Here is a 15952-nt window from a genome sequence, read left to right as displayed (position 1 = left end):
TATTAGATCCCTCAGAAGGCATTCTTATACAATGTTATTGAGCAAAAAAGAAAACGTCATTCATTGTTAAAAATATTTTGGCTTTAAATAGGTATCGATACTAGGGCTGCAACTAACATTTTAATAATCGATTAATCTGTCAATGCAGTATTGTGTTTTAAAAATAAACAAACGGACAGATCCAGCATTTCCAGTTAGGGGAGGAAGGGACATGAAGCACTTGTCGGAAAAATTAAGATAACATGAGAACACTCAATCAAGCAGCCATATTGGGCAAAGTGAACGTCACTACCAGCTGACGACACACAGGATTGAGGTGAAGAAACCCAATGAGGGGGATAACACACGCCCACTTTAACCCAACAAGTTCATAAGGGCATCTTTTTTTAAAAATATATATATTATGAAGGTCCTGTGTATGAGAGCAGCAGCAGTACCTCAAACACAGTGAGAGCGAAGGGATGAGCCAGGTATTCCGAAGACTGGAGTACTTTCTTCCTGTTGTCTCCGTTCAGGTCGACGCTGCAGAGCATGTGAAGCTTCGAGTCAACCCAGTACAACCTGCCTTTGATCAGATCTGTGAAGATAAAGCGTAAACAGAGACGGGAGAGGAGAGCGTCAGAAGGCAAGATGGAGTGAAGAAATAACAGAAGGGTAGATTGTAAATGGGGAAACAGGGGATTGGAAAGACAACAGGGCAGAAAAAGACAGGGACGGAATAATTGCACAAGGAAAGAAGGAGTGACATAAGGGAGAAGACCAAATAAACTAGGGCTGTAAATTGATTAAAAAAAACTAATTAATCGAACATTTTGAAAATCATTAATCGCGATTAAAAGTTTTTTTCTTCTTCTAAAGACTAAATCTTCTAAATGAACGAGTAATCACTTCAGACAGCGTGTATTTTAGACACTTGTTTAATTGTATTCTTTTTTAAAGACAAAACTTCACAAAACTTCAAAGAGGCTCCTACATATAAAGTGCCAGCGAGGTATTTAATATCGTGGATGATAAATTGTTTTAGTGAAACATCCAGATTAGTAAGAAAAAAAGTGCATTTGAGACCCCATTGGTCCTGTCATCTTTAACATTGAACAGCAGAACCAGTGGCCTTGGTAAACTGACACATGTCACGTTAACCCTCTGGAGTCTGGGCTCATTTTCTCGATTTTACAAAAAAAATGTAAATTCACCTTTTAAAGGCTTTTGCATGTGACACATCCCAGTGTTTCCCCCACCATTCTATCAGGGTGAGGCCCCGCCCCCCTGAAATGTTCAGTATAGCGCCAGATTACAGCAGAAGTAATGTACGGTTCTTTCCTTCAAGACGTCTTTGTTCTTTTATTAAACGTCTGTTGTTGGTCGTCTCTACAGCAGCATGTCATTCTGTCTCGATGTGTCGGTCACTCTTCTCCGCTCTCCGTCTCGCACGCCGCAGAGCTCCATGCCGGCGTGTCTGCGCTCGCATCGAGCGGAGCAACAAAAAAAGTCCCCTGCACCTTCCGCCCCGCGTCACCGACACGTCGCCCTCTGCTTCTCTGTGAATATCGAGGAGCAGACGGGAGGAAGGAGGCGGACTGCCGCGGTTTGACACGAGTGCAAAAACTTCAACGCACACCGGAAGTAAACAGTTGCGTTAAAATATTTTTGTGCGTTAATCGCGGCCAAATTAAGAGCATAGATTAACGCGTGAATGCAGACAGCCCTAAAATAAACAGAATAAAAGTGTGTCAAAACGAAATGAGACAGAATGAAAAAATAGAGTGATGGCAGGTAGAGATAAGAAAAATAAATCAATAAATTTCATTAAGGACAAATTGATGGCTTTTCCTAAGTCGGGGGATGCACAAAGGCGAGCATTGTGATGTTGGATGGTATGGATTGACTCCTGAAGTTGAAGCCCAATAGTTTAGGACTTGCATTATTTGTAATCATTGCCCAGATAAGTAGTGAAATTAATTGAAGTGGCAGTTGAAACTAAACGAACTAAATTGAAGGGGCCGATACAATTAAAAACACAACTTGTTCTCAGTTAGACTGAAACACATCTAAGTGTATAAATTAGCTGAAACGCAGCCAAAAGAGTAAGGAACAAGGTTATGCAACTGAACTATGGCTGTTGTTTAATGTATTAGGTTGAAAGTTGCCGTTTTGTTGGAACAGCCATGAAGTGAAATGTGGTGTGATGTATAAGCATACTTGTGCATGAGTCATTGGTTTGTGTGCGAGTGTGTGTTCCTCACCCAGGGTGATTCCTTTAGGCCACTGGATGTCTGTCGCCACCAAAACCTGTCTGTCCACTCCGTTCATACCAGATTTTTCAATCTTGGCCGGTTCGCCCCAGTCGGACCAGTACAGAAACCTACAGTGCCAACACAGAGCAAGTGGTACATTTACAGCATTGATTGAAGTTAAAGGTTTTCACCAGACATACAAACTTTTTCACCCACCCAGACAGCGGATCCACAGCGATGGATGCCGGTTCTTTGAGGCCTTTGTTAAACAGAACTTTCTGCTTGGTTCCGTTGAAATTGGCTACAGAAATGGTTTTGCTGCCGAGATCAGACCAGTACAAGTTTTTATAGATCCAGTCCACGGCGATTCCAACAGGAGTCTGGACGTTGTCGATCACTTTCTTGTGGATGCCGACATCTTGTTTGTCCAGCACAGTGCTGCGAGGAAAAAACGTTAAGTTGAGTCAATAGATTGCCATATTAGTTGGAACACTCAACATTGATTTTCCACAAAACAATGTGGGGCAAGGCTCAACCTAGTCTTAAAAATACAGAAATAAAAAACTCACCATACAAATATTCAGTAGAATCAGCAAGTGACCTCCTACTACTACTACTGACAATTAAGCATGTTCCACTGCCTTTTTGCCACCATGTTTCTATCATGTCAGAAAACTACTTTAACAAACCAGATGCGAGATCGGCATATTGAACTGTAAAATCAGGCAAGCTTGTATAACTTATTTGTTTTCTTGGGTTCTTGCACATGCTGCTCGTGTGAGTGAGCGAGTTCAATCTACCTATACACGGCCTTCTGGCCCAGGTCAGCCCAGAAGATCATATGCCGATTAAAGTCTGCATCCAGAGCCACCGTGTTCCTCTGCTGCGCCACAATCTGAGTGTACTCCTTCCTCTCCAGACCCAGACGACGTATGTCACGTCGGTTGGTGAAAATCAGGCAGGGCTCCTCACCTGAGGGCAGGGAGGACAAGGTTAAATGAGTGAGAAAGTGAAGGTTAACCCATCTTCAAAATGTAACTAGTTGCTTCGTTTCACTGATGCTTGAGAAATTCAACTTTTAGACATTGAATGGTCTTCAGTGTACTCAATGTTTTTAAGTCATGTGTTCAAGTGCGAGCGCTCTTTCTAGCCTATCCAGAATCTGTTTGAAGGGAGCAAACTAATTAACAATATGTTTGGAACTTATAACCAGGATATCATTTGTGTAAAAACAAGCGTTATTCAAATTTGTGATTGAATAATAAGAGTAAATAGGATTGTATGCCGCATTTGGCCGGACAGTGGTGCTGGAAAACTCCAGCTGCTGGAGATGTAGCTCCAGTTGTGTCTCAGATAAGAGTTTATATTTATTTATGATTTAATGATCACCACTTTAGGTTGTTTGAGATTTATTTCATGCATTTGGCCACATTTTCTGACAGTATGCCGGTGTAGTGCGGGTCACTGCAATGCTTCTAAAGACATTTAAATATATACATTTGTACCATATAATTATAGTGAGTATAGTGACCTGGAATCATGTATAAAAAAAGAAAGCCTGAGACAAAGAAAGAAAGGCAGTTAATTTGTGCAATGCTTCAGGGTGCATCTCATATTTCAGGCAGTTTGACTGTATTCTCAGCTGGTGACTCACCGACTGCTTTGCAGACTCCGGTGGTCGGATCCATCTGGTAGCCGTTGTGGCATTCGCACTTGTATCCACCCTTCAGGTTGATGCATATCTGACTGCAGATGCCGGGATTCAGACACTCATTAACATCTGCCAACAGAGAGGGACGAAAAGATGGCGGGATGAGGAAGCGAAAACCGAGGGAATACAGATAGTATCCGACATGTTCAATAAGTATGTCTGCTGTACGCTTCAATTTGGGCAATAAACATTTGCACAAGGCTCTGCTGCAATGGAAAAACTATTGAAAATACTTCTCCCACGACTCCTTTTGCATGATATTGCGAGCTGTCGTTTTCCCAGAATGCTCTTAAGCTGCTCTCAGAATTGAAAAGTGAATATAAGTTTTTCAGGAGTTTAAGTGGTTATTTATACCCAAGTGTAGTGTATAATTATCTCAACGTTTCAGAAACTGGTTTTATACAAAAGATATGGAAATATAAGAAAATCATAAAACTATATTTAGGATTTGAATGTAAACATTAAGAACAAAGCCGACTAAACTGGGTTTACTAAATCAATTGCCTAGAATCAAATACATTGTAAACATGTACAAAACTGTAAAGAATCAAACATGTCCAACAAATAAATCACTGCATTTATCTAAAACGTACTTCAACCACACTATTAGTTGCTCAATTACCGAAGTCCATATTATTTCATATGTAATGAGGGAAGTATGACTTGATAAATTGAGATAAGTACCAGTGTGTCGTGGACAAAGCCAGCTTATGCAATTCAAAAACCAACTATAGTTAATTAAGGATAAACTATTGCGGAATTTCTTATTAAGTCCTTGTTGGGGACGCATCAGGACGCACCAACATTACAACACATGTGGTCAAATGACCCAAGACATTACAGCCACATTACATTAGAATTCAGAGATGTCCCATTGTGATCTGATCGACAAGGCACATTTTAAAACCAAGTTGAAAAATCGAACTTCAATTGTCAGCTTTAGTGTCATATTTTCTCGAGTAAAGCGCTGTCGGTTTGTTTGTGACGGGGTTCATACACATGCTGACCAGATGACGCCGCACATCGCCCTCAATTTAAAGACCCCTTTCTAGTTTCTGGTGCAGGCAGGATATTTAATACAGTCTATCTCTCAGGACAATCCGTCCATTATTTTGCGGGGTTTAAAACAATTAGAAATTATTGAGCTTGAGTATTTCGTTGGGTAATAATTTGTTTTGAATGTTGAAAGTGAGCATTGATCTCTTTCCAGTAAATGTTGATTACTTTAACTTTGCACCTTAAATTGAAATGTATAAAAAACAGATGCAATCTCCAGGTTTAATAAATTACATTGCGTGTCCAAATGCTCCTGGCCCGGCCCCTCTGTCACATTTTAGAACCGAATGTGGCCCGCAGGTCAAAAAGTTTGCCCACCCCTGGTCTAGTGCCTACATGGAGCAAAGTGCCATAAGCTCTGAACACATGCCGCATCAACATCAGAGAAGCCTTTGATGTTTTTTGATATGCAAAAAGATCTGTATGGTGCTTTCCATCATGTTGTTCAACACAATAATGCGAACTCGTCAGTGGCAAAAACAAGGACTTATTGGAGTTGCCTTGAGCAATTACGTTACAGCCCATTTAGCAACTGCTGTCTGCAGAGTTCTCCCTAAATACTGGACCAATTCAAAACATGTATTGTCTCCATTAGTCAGTTAGACAATGTATGTATAGGTCTCCTACCTCCACAGGTCTTGTAGTCTATGAGCTGAAGTCCAGGTGTGCAGTCACACTCAAAGCTGATCACCATGTCTTTGCAGATGTGAGAGCAGCCACCATTGTTCAGGAGACACTCGTTCAGATCTGAAACAAAGGAAACGGGGCTTCATCATAGCTAAATAACAGTTATAAAAGCAAGAGGCAAACTGGAGACATCTAGATTAGTAATCCCATCACTCAGTCAACAGTTATAAAATGTAACATAAATGCAACAGATTGGTTTCATTGAGTCGTTGACAGGAAACCAGAGCGAGCGATGATACGGTCAAGCTTTGATTTAAACTTAAGGATGGTCCAGTATGCATTGTTTAACCATGCAATTAAAATATACATTTTGTGTGACAGTCTGTAAATATTCCCTTAGAATTTGAAATTTACAAAGATATACTATTTCTCGCAGTCCCCATTTTCTTTAACAAACTGAAGAGAAATAAAAAGTTTCCATCTCTCAATTGTAAAGCAGGCAGTGCACAAAAACTTAACAGGAAATTCAGCTCATTACCAACATTATACTTTAAAGAATCAAACAACTTTATTTAAAATAGCTTATTAACATAATATGCCAATCTTTTCCTCTGAGCTGCAGTAGGATTGAGACTCAGTTGTTTAGTATTCAGATAGTGGAAAGCATGAATTTTGGCTGAGTTAGTTGATCCATGAATGACAATCATTTAGAATGCCAGATTTGAGGAAGATCCGTCCAAGCTTTCATGAGATATCGCGGACGGCACACCAACAACCGAAAAACATAATCCATCCAGCAACGACATTCTCCGATGGACAATAACTAGTGTTCCAACTAGTGTTCTTCAAGAGCAGATTTAAGGAGATACATTTTTCACAGAACAGAGGAATCTCTCAAATCTTCTAAATAAGTTATCAAGGGCAAATTCTAGCATTTCTGGTTTGATACAAGCATCAACTAGGTTTGTGCTTTAAAAATAAAAAAAATGTTATTAAAACTGCAAGCAGCGATGTGCGGGTCCTCGTTCCTCCTTCGCACGTGCTGGCCGGACGCTGGCTGATTTTCTTTGGCCATTCGGTGGCGCTATGACTAAAATTCAAAATAAGCATATGGATGTCTTCAGGATCAGTATGTCATAATATATGAGAAATATGGAGCAGATTACATAATGTATGGGCGAGTTACTCAATTTGCATTTTTATGGCGAATGGTGTTTTTTGATGTTCCACCCACCACATAGTTAAATATTTTTTAAATCTTTCAAAGATTTTTCACGGCAAAGGTCTCAAGATCATAATGGCCAAGTTTGTGTGTAATCAGGTGTAAGCTCTAGGAGGAGTTGACTGTTTTACAACTGCCCAAAACATGAAAAAAGGCTAAAACTGCAGATAGAGGGATTAATTGCAGCTCCCCCTAATGTTCAAATATTGTGAAAAAAATAGTGAAGGTTAAGGGATGCCATTTGGACAGGCTAGCAATTTGGTAAAGATAGGCCAACTCATTTGGAAGTTGTGTGACTTCAAATATCAGGCCACACCCCTTAAATGTTCATTGGTCCATATCCTCTAAACTCAATAAGATAACAATATTTTCACTGGTTAGGATGACATTAAACCAATAATTGACCAGAGAAATTTTCGTATGAATCGGACAAAGCGTTTGAGAAGAGTAAAAAAAAAAGACCTCTAAATTATCAACATTTTCACCAGTCCTGATATGCATGTCATTTGACAACATTTGGGATATGATAAAGGCCCTAAAACACTTTTGTTGCTAAAGGAGAACGATGAATAATAACTTAGAAAAACAATAGGTTCCTCGACGACGAAGTCATCACAAGGACCCTAATAATATTTACTCACTGCATTCCTTGATGGGTTCGTCGCTCCAGTCAGGACAGTCTCGGGCCTTGTTGCACACTTTGCTCATCTCGATACACTCCCCGCTGCGACACTTGAACTTCTCTGGTCCGATACACTGGGTCACTGGAGAGATACAAAGAGTTTCACATGTAAATAGGGGAGTAAATACTTGCATGCAACATTAACATTTTTATACACAACCTTCATCAATGCACATCAGGATATAACTCTAACAATTGTTCTCCTGTTTTTGTATATAGCCAAGACAGTTTGCCTTTGGATCTAGTCTTTATGCTAAGCTATGCACCCCACAGATCCATTCCTGTAATTACTACAAAAGATATGAGCGCATGATCTTCTCATCAAACTCAAAAGAAGTAGTTTGCTTTTGTGCATTAAAAAAAAAAAATTTCATTTAAAAACTCTTTTCAACTCCCATCTGAACTTTAGCAAGAGAAACAGCTAACTATTTCCAGGCTAAAATGAGAGAAGACAAGATAGTTTAAGATAGAAAAACAGCATTATGTTTTGAACCTCAACATGTAATCTCTCAGCGAGTGAGAATCTGCTTTGAAAAATGACTTACTAAAAGGTTATTTGCATAGCTACATACACAACGTACTGTTTTTACAGCCGACTTCGTCCGTTCCATCGGCGCAGTCTCTGAGGCCGTTACACTGCTTGCTGCCCAGGATACAGTTGCCGTCATCACATTTGAACTGATCTGATCCACAAGTGCGTACAGCTGCCAAAGACATGCACCCGTGTTACACATAATAGTGCATTAACAATTTGTTAATTATATTCATGCATTAAACCACAGGCATTCATCAAATTTAAGAAAGTCAAACAGATACCGAATTGAATTCCTTTTTTCAATGTCAATTAAAAGCATCTTTGATTTCAGGCCCACGTTGCATCCCATCACTCCCAAACTTATCTTTAACACATCAATCAGCAACTCATTCATTTATCTGGCAAACTTTAGTATTATTCCTGAAAGGCAGGTCAACACATACTCACTCAACTCAAGCAGCTGTGGTTATGAAAGTGGTTATGACCTGAAATGCCAGATTTTTAAGAGTTGGTCTGTACATACGACAGTTGGCTTCGTCGCTGCTGTCCTTGCAGTCAGGGTCTCCATCACACCTCCACTTCTTGTGAATACACTCTCCTGAGCGGCACTGCATCTCACTGGATGAACACTTGGCTGGTGGTGTCGGATGATGGCCGCAACGAGACGGGGACTCATCTGACTGATCCTGCAAGTGAAATGGAAAATTCAATTGTTTATTTTGTATAGCCCACGTATGGCTTTATTCATTATGTATCCTCTTACCTGGCAGTCAACGTCATCATCACACACCCAGCTGGCCGGGATGCACGATGAGTTTCCACACGGGAACTCACTAGGACCACATGAGGACGGCGCACACTCCACCTCATCAGAGCCGTCACCACAGTCGTCCTCGCCGTTACACACAAAGTTGCGGGAGATGCAACGGCCGCTGGCGCACGTGAACTCATTTGGAGCACAAGTGATATTGCCTGGGGCAGTTGGGGGCGACAGGAGGCAAATGAGTTAAAACTTTTTTTGAAGCAAGCTTAAGGTCAGTCCAATTGTTTATCCGACGTATTCAGCAATTTACAAACAGTCCTATTCATCTTGTATACAGGTTACAATTTACACATTGCCATGCCAACTTTTAAGCCGATTTACATCAAAAGTTGGTGTAATTTTCCAAATGTCACTTCAAAACTGAACTCTTCTTACGATGACAAGTTTTGAGGCTGCATGCAGCTATAGCAGAACCCCCCTGATTTTGTATGCGTCTTAGAATACAATCACAAGAGTCTTGCCATTCGTTTACAGTGTAAATGCAGGACATGTATGATTATGCATGTTTATCGCAAGCTTGTCTCCTGCTGCTAGTCGATCTCAACTTTACACGGACTAGCAGCGGCAGACAAGCTTGAGATAAACATGCATAATTCCAAGGTTGAGTAATGCAGTGTACTTCGGTTGGATGGTGAAGCAGTGGAAGAGTGTTTACCAATTTGGCAGATGCCAGGACAACATTATCTGTCTGATCAGTGCCAAGTGTAAATATTGGAAAAGGAATAACTGTGGATGTTAATCATTGTTTAGGAATTTAGATGTGAGCTTCCTAGCTTGTGTTGACGCTTTCCCGTTACATTACAAAACCCTGTGGGCATATTCCGTTTTACAAGTTTGGTGCAGGAAAAGCAGACTTCTCTGCAGTGATCCCTGACCTCAACCCCATCCAAAACCATTTGTATGAACTGGAACATCAACCAGCCAGGCTCCAACCAACATCAGTGACGGAGTTCAATAATTCCCTTGAGGCTGAAGAAGAAATTTCTGATTTCAGAAAGTGAAAAGTTGACAGTTCTCGCATAGTAGCTTTTTGAAAAGCCTTATAGTAAGTTTATATTAATTGTTAGTCACCAAGAGTGTTGCATTTTAAATCAAGCATTGTGTGAATCCATGTTAATTTCCTAGCAGGTTGCTTCTTCTGCATTAATGTATATCTTGTTAATAGAACAGTGGGAAATCATTGGCAGGACCCCAGGTGCATCTCCGTCCACAACATAAATGATACGAAAACTAGGGATGGGCATCGAGAACCGGTTCTGTTTTAGAACCGGTTCCCAGTGAACCGATTGTTTGGGATAGTCAGCCAAATTCTTTAACGGTTCTGCTAACGGTCCTCTGTGGCGTTGCGCATGCGTGAACTTTTTTAGTTTCTTCTTCAGACTGCAGCAAACATGGCAACTAGGCAGAAGCGTTCTAAAGTGTGGCTCTATTTCACACGACAAAATGACAACTACGCCACTTGTAAAGTGTGTAAAAAGTCTATTTTGTCGAAGGGAGGAAATACAATAAATATGAATAAGCATTTGAACACAGCATGGAATTAAATGACAGGAATGTCATGTGTTCGATGCAGCAGCAGCTCAGCTAACGTCGGCGCTTCATCTCTTTCTGTCCAAGGTAAACTCCTCAAAAGTGATCACAACCACTCACTGTGTGAAGCAATTTGCCTTTATTGTGTGGAGTCGATCAAGTTATCTTCTGTCCCTTCGTTTGAAGCATACATTTTAGCGCCGGCATTGGTCCCATGATCACTTCACGTTTGGATTGAAAGTCCAGTTTTGAGAAATGTTTGATCGTAACGGTGTTAATTATCGGCGGGCGTGTGTTATCAGCAAACGTTCGCGTTATCGTGTTAACCCATTATTAAACTGAGCATATCGATTTTTAATCCATTATTAAATGTAGTGTAGCGACCCTGTGAAGTGGCTGTCAATCACAGTGTGGCACCGTGCATGCTGGTCGAGGGGGCGGGCCTGTGATGGCGGAGTAGAGGGGAGGCGGGGTTAACCTGTCGAAAAAGGAGAGTTAAGGGTGGTTGACGGGAACCGTTGTCGTTGACGTTCGAGCTGCTGAGCTGAGAGGAGCACGCTGTCTGTTGGTGGATGCCCAATAAAGGAGGAGTAATAACGTCGTCCCGTCTCCGTGTCATCAGTGCCATAACGTCCGAGACGTTACAGTAGCATATTGTAGCTATATAATCTTCCATTTTCAGCCCCCTACATTGAGGCAGAGGTAGTGTTTGCCTCCCCTCTTAATGTGGCTTTATGTCAGCTCAGCAAATTCAGCGATTTTGTTAGTGCCATTTGTTTCATTGTGTAAACCAGCTTTCACTATATAAATAATCTCCATTGCCATCCAATTTAGCTGATGACGTTCAGAGTCAGACCGGTTCAGAGGCTGGTAGTCTGTCTGGGTCACAGGCTACAGCAAGCACATCTTGTACACCTCCTCATATATTTGTGTTCAGCCATCCTCCACCCCATCTGAGAGAGTGTTCTCCACGGCTGGAGACACAATAAGTCCTGAGAGATCGCGTATCCTCCCGGAGAAAGCAGACATGCTTATTTTTCTGCACAAGAATTGTTGATCCATACAATTGATGATTGCACACTTGGTATTTGCCACTGCTAGTTTCATTTTTGGCAGCTCAGTTCATATACCCTTTTTAAAAAAGGAAGGAGCACTGTAATTTCTAGGAACATGTTTAAATTAAACAGAATACATTTTATTTAAGTTATGTAAGTTTTATTTTAAGTTCAAGAGGAATTTGTATAAATGTTTAAGGTTATTTAAAAAGAATTATGTGTATGTATACATACTGTATATGGTGTGTGCAGCATTATAGAAAATTAATGTAAATAAACCCGTTTGTGCTCTTTTTTTCACCCCTTGCCCATTAAGAATCGAATCGATAAGCAGGAATCGATAAGGCATCGGAATCGTTAAAATCTTATCAATTCTCATCCCGAACGAAGACCCACTCTTGCTAAAAGAGCTCTCAAACTCTGCAGGGATAATTTTTTTTAATGTCTATGGTTTCAGGTGAACATAGCCTTACCAAGTAGTAATGACTGATACTATCTACAGCACCGGTATAAGTCCTGATGACAACAGATGGAAGGTCATATTCATTGAAGTAATTAACATCTTCAATCGAGAGTAAAATTGACTCACCAATGTTACTGATTATAAGTAACATGCTACAGAGAAGTTGATATGTATGCAGAAACGGAACCCAGCGGCCTCACCCTATGAAGTCAAACATTTCCATCATGTCATTTGACAGCAGCCTGCCTTGTAATTATCTTTGAAGATTGACTTGACTACAGTAAGGAGCATCAAAAAGGACATTTAGGTGCTCTCAATTTAGGGTTGGACCATGGGAGAAGGTTCAGCCTCCCTGTCCTCTGTAGAGCCAACACTTAGAGAATTAAGTGGGAAAGACATACTACCTGCAGTTTACTTTCAGCTAGAAGATCTTAGCTCCATAATAATTGTTTTGCTCTCATATATGATATATACACAAACATTGTAAATGGAGCGACTAGTGGACCAATATCTTTCCTTAATGTGTGCTTGTCCACCTACCACAGTTGACCTCGTCCTCTCCGTTGTCACAGTCCTTCTCGCCATCACATTTCCAGAAGTTGGGGATACACTGAGTGGAGCCCGCTCCGCAGCTAAACTCGTTCACACGACACGTCCTCATGTCTGCAAGGGAGACAAAAGCGAAAACAATTATATTATACATTTGAACAAACTAGAGTTTGTGATTGAATATACTATATTTCAGTTCAAAGAGTGTTTTTTTTTTTAAACACAGCTTGTAGAACAAATGATCCCAGTTGAAACCACAAGGGTTAGGGCTGCACAAAAAGTTTATAGAACAAAACTAGTCTGTGCAAAATAATCTCAAGATTCCAAGTAATACAAAACAGACCAAAGTGAACCAACTGCTGAAAAATAGTTTCTTAAATAAAATTTAGCAAGGTGTGATGCTTATGCAGAACTGTGAAAATCAATTAAATGAAGTAACATTTTTCACAGGTGTCATCTTTGATTGGGACTCAGGTGAAGCAAATCTCAAGGACTAAATTTTTTCATCTATGTAACATTTAAAAATAGGTCACATCTTGTCTTAAAAAGATGCATAAAAACTGGTTAACATATTTGTTACTTGTAGACTAATGCACTTCCTTATTAACAGGGTGCTCAATAAGTCTCTCAAGTTACTCCAGAATGCTGCAGCTTGTGTACACAAAAACAAAAAAGAGATCACATTACTCCTGTATTGGCTGCTCTGCACTGGCTCCCTGTAAAATCAAGAATCACATTTAAAATTCTTCACCTACAAAGACTTAATTGGTGATGCACCATCATCTTTAGGAGCCTGTAGTACCATATTCCCCCACTAGAGAGTTGCACTCATTAAATGCAGGGCTACAAGCATTGAGCGGTTCTCTCTGCAAGCAGCCCTTGTAGGAGTAAAGCAATCTGCCTGCTCTGAAAGCAAACAGCATTAGTTCAGCAAAATAGGCAAGCCTGCCAGTGAACCAGTGTTAATTAAAATAGATTTAGTCATAAAGGTTTGCCGATTTATTTATTGAATACATGATCATGGTATCGTCTCATTTTATTTTTCGTTTATACATTGAACATATTTCGGTTGGTATTTTCCCCACCCTCAAAAAATAAATTTTAAAGTATTCAGTAAAGTCCTGCTTGTATTTCATGCAATGACCAACTGAACAGATGCCGAGGCTTCATTCAACACTGACGCAAGACAACTGACGTGAACATGACTACAGCACAGGTCCTCCACTCCAAACTGCCTGGAGACGTTTGCATGCGCACGCACACACTTTAGATTCCATTCCCAGCTGCCAAGTATAACAGCTGATCAAACAGGACAGTGATATAAACAGCTATAGTAGCTGGGTTGAACTGCACGTACAACACTGCAGCTATGGCTGGAACTTAACGCAACCTCTTAAAATACACAATGTGGACTACAAACTGGAATGCTGGTGATGACAGACACTTCCAAGTGCAAGCGGAAACACATGTACCATTTAAACTACACAAGCACAACTTGACGTCAGACAGTCTACTCTTAAAAAAGGGAAAGATCAAACAGCACAACCAGTCAGTGAAGTTCTCAGCCGGTAACTTTAGTGTAAATTAATGTAGGATACAATATCACCTCACTAGAGCGCTGAGCCATTTGTGGTTCCTAAACTTAAAAAGGAGTATGGAGCCCAAGCCTTTAGTTATCAAGCTCCTCTTCCATAAGAACCAACTTTGATTTTCAGTCTGGGGCAGCCAGAAGAGTACACTGTCCTCTTTGATAAGGCTTTGGTTAATGCTGGCTCATGTCTGCCCTGGTCCAGCCCCTTGTTATGGTGCTATAGGCCTAGACAAGTGGCGGACATCTTAGATTCACTAAGCTCCCCTCTCCTTTTTTATGAACTTGTCACATCAATGCACATTACCAACTTTGAACTCTCGCTTCAGACACAGGATGTCATAAGTTTAAAAATTGTGAAGCCCTTTGTGTAGATCCCAAATTTGTCTCAAATTGGGGAAAATATTATCAGAAGACAAATCGATATGGCTAGTGTTGTTTGTTGTCCGTTTAAACTTGGCTTAATAACATTACAAATTGTAGACAGACCATTAAACCTACTGAAAGCATTTGAATGACCACATCTCATAGCAATAAATAAAAAAGGCAATATAAACTGCAAAAGCAGCAAGTAAATTAAAGTCTTTACGTTGCATTCACAAGTGAGATGCAAAATTCCCCACTCGGACAGCAATGTTTGTAGAGAATAGAGTCAACAAAACCTTGCTCTATGCAGTATTGGAAGGAGTCACTTTATTGCCTTCATGCTGCTGGCGAAGTGGCGCACAGTCATTCAATTGCTGAACTAATAAAAGCTTTATCGAAAGTAAAACAATCATGTCATCCTATGAGTCAGATGGTTCCAAGCAGGTGATCGGCTGAGTCTTGTTTGAAAAGATTCACTTAAAAATTAAGCTTAAGGTGAAAAACACCACCCCATTCAAATCAAGATGACAGAAGGCAGGACGGACAGAGGTTTTAAAAGGATAATATAAATTCCTCTTACCGTTTTGAAACTATACGGGATGATCCATCTTCAGATATATTGATAGAATAGAAAGACTATTTCTTTTCCACCAGCTACTTATTTTGCACAGTACAAGTACCTTCAGTCTCACACCAAAACCTTGGTAGATCTTGGCAACCATTCACAGCCAACAGCTTTGAATGACAATTAAACTCCAAACTGCACCGTTTTCATTTTGGAAGAACATATTCCCCCCCCCCCTGTGTTGACACTGCAGCAAAAAACAAAAATAACTGCTCTGTGAAACAGCTGGGTTCACACAGACCTGACTCCCCAGCTAATATTTATTTTAAAAATGCTGACCGATAATTGATAACTCAGGTTCTACTTCATATTCCTTGTCTGGCTCAGTATTGCATGAGTTCTCATTCTTCTTTCCTAACTGAGAAGTTGTTAGATTTCACACATACCACTCTTGAGAAAAAGGAATTAGCATCATTTGGTACTTTTAACAATGTGGGTCAGCTTAAGAAATATTTCTCGAGATTGTGTAAACTTGGTAATCCTAGATACTCCAGCTCGTAGTTTACTTTTGTATATCTGGGTGACCATCTTGAGTATAATTAAAGCTGCAAGCAGCGATGTGCGGGTCCTCGTTATTCCTTCGCACATCGGGGATGCTGGTTGGATGCCGGCCTCCTCGGCTGAGAACGCAGGCCCACCATTCGGTCGTTTTACATTACATGTCATTTAGCAGACTCTTTTATCCAAAGCGACTTACAATACAGTTTTACTGTTTGTTATGTGCCAGTTTTTATTTTGCAAGTCGGTGGTGCTTTGACTCAGTGAAAATATGCTTGTCGATATCCTCAGGCAGTGACAAGTCTGGGCCAGATTCTAGCAAGTCCAGCTGAGCCAAGAGGTGGTGCTGTGATAATGTGAATATATACATGCATCATGTGTATCTACG

At 40.5% G+C, this 15952-nt stretch overlaps 1 protein-coding gene across 2 annotated transcripts in view; it reads right to left on the bottom strand.

Moving 5' to 3' along the window:
• vldlr (very low density lipoprotein receptor) overlaps nucleotides 1-15952 on the bottom strand; it is a 39845-nt gene that overhangs the window by 13090 nt on the left and 10803 nt on the right. For both annotated transcript variants that reach the window (XM_056432373.1, XM_056432372.1), the window contains exons 4-14: nucleotides 12479-12601; nucleotides 8831-9039; nucleotides 8591-8753; nucleotides 8114-8236; nucleotides 7492-7614; nucleotides 5629-5748; nucleotides 3889-4014; nucleotides 3035-3206; nucleotides 2451-2672; nucleotides 2244-2362; nucleotides 438-577 (exon numbers count right to left, since the gene is read on the bottom strand). In XM_056432373.1, the coding sequence (XP_056288348.1) occupies nucleotides 438-577; nucleotides 2244-2362; nucleotides 2451-2672; nucleotides 3035-3206; nucleotides 3889-4014; nucleotides 5629-5748; nucleotides 7492-7614; nucleotides 8114-8236; nucleotides 8591-8753; nucleotides 8831-9039; nucleotides 12479-12601 (1640 nt within the window). The remainder of the gene's footprint in view (nucleotides 1-437; nucleotides 578-2243; nucleotides 2363-2450; nucleotides 2673-3034; nucleotides 3207-3888; nucleotides 4015-5628; nucleotides 5749-7491; nucleotides 7615-8113; nucleotides 8237-8590; nucleotides 8754-8830; nucleotides 9040-12478; nucleotides 12602-15952) is intronic.

The sequence above is a fragment of the Pseudoliparis swirei genome, chromosome 15 (genome assembly GCF_029220125.1).
Source record: "Pseudoliparis swirei isolate HS2019 ecotype Mariana Trench chromosome 15, NWPU_hadal_v1, whole genome shotgun sequence".
Classification (NCBI taxonomy): domain Eukaryota; kingdom Metazoa; phylum Chordata; class Actinopteri; order Perciformes; family Liparidae; genus Pseudoliparis; species Pseudoliparis swirei.
This window is presented reverse-complemented; position numbering and strand designations above follow the sequence as displayed.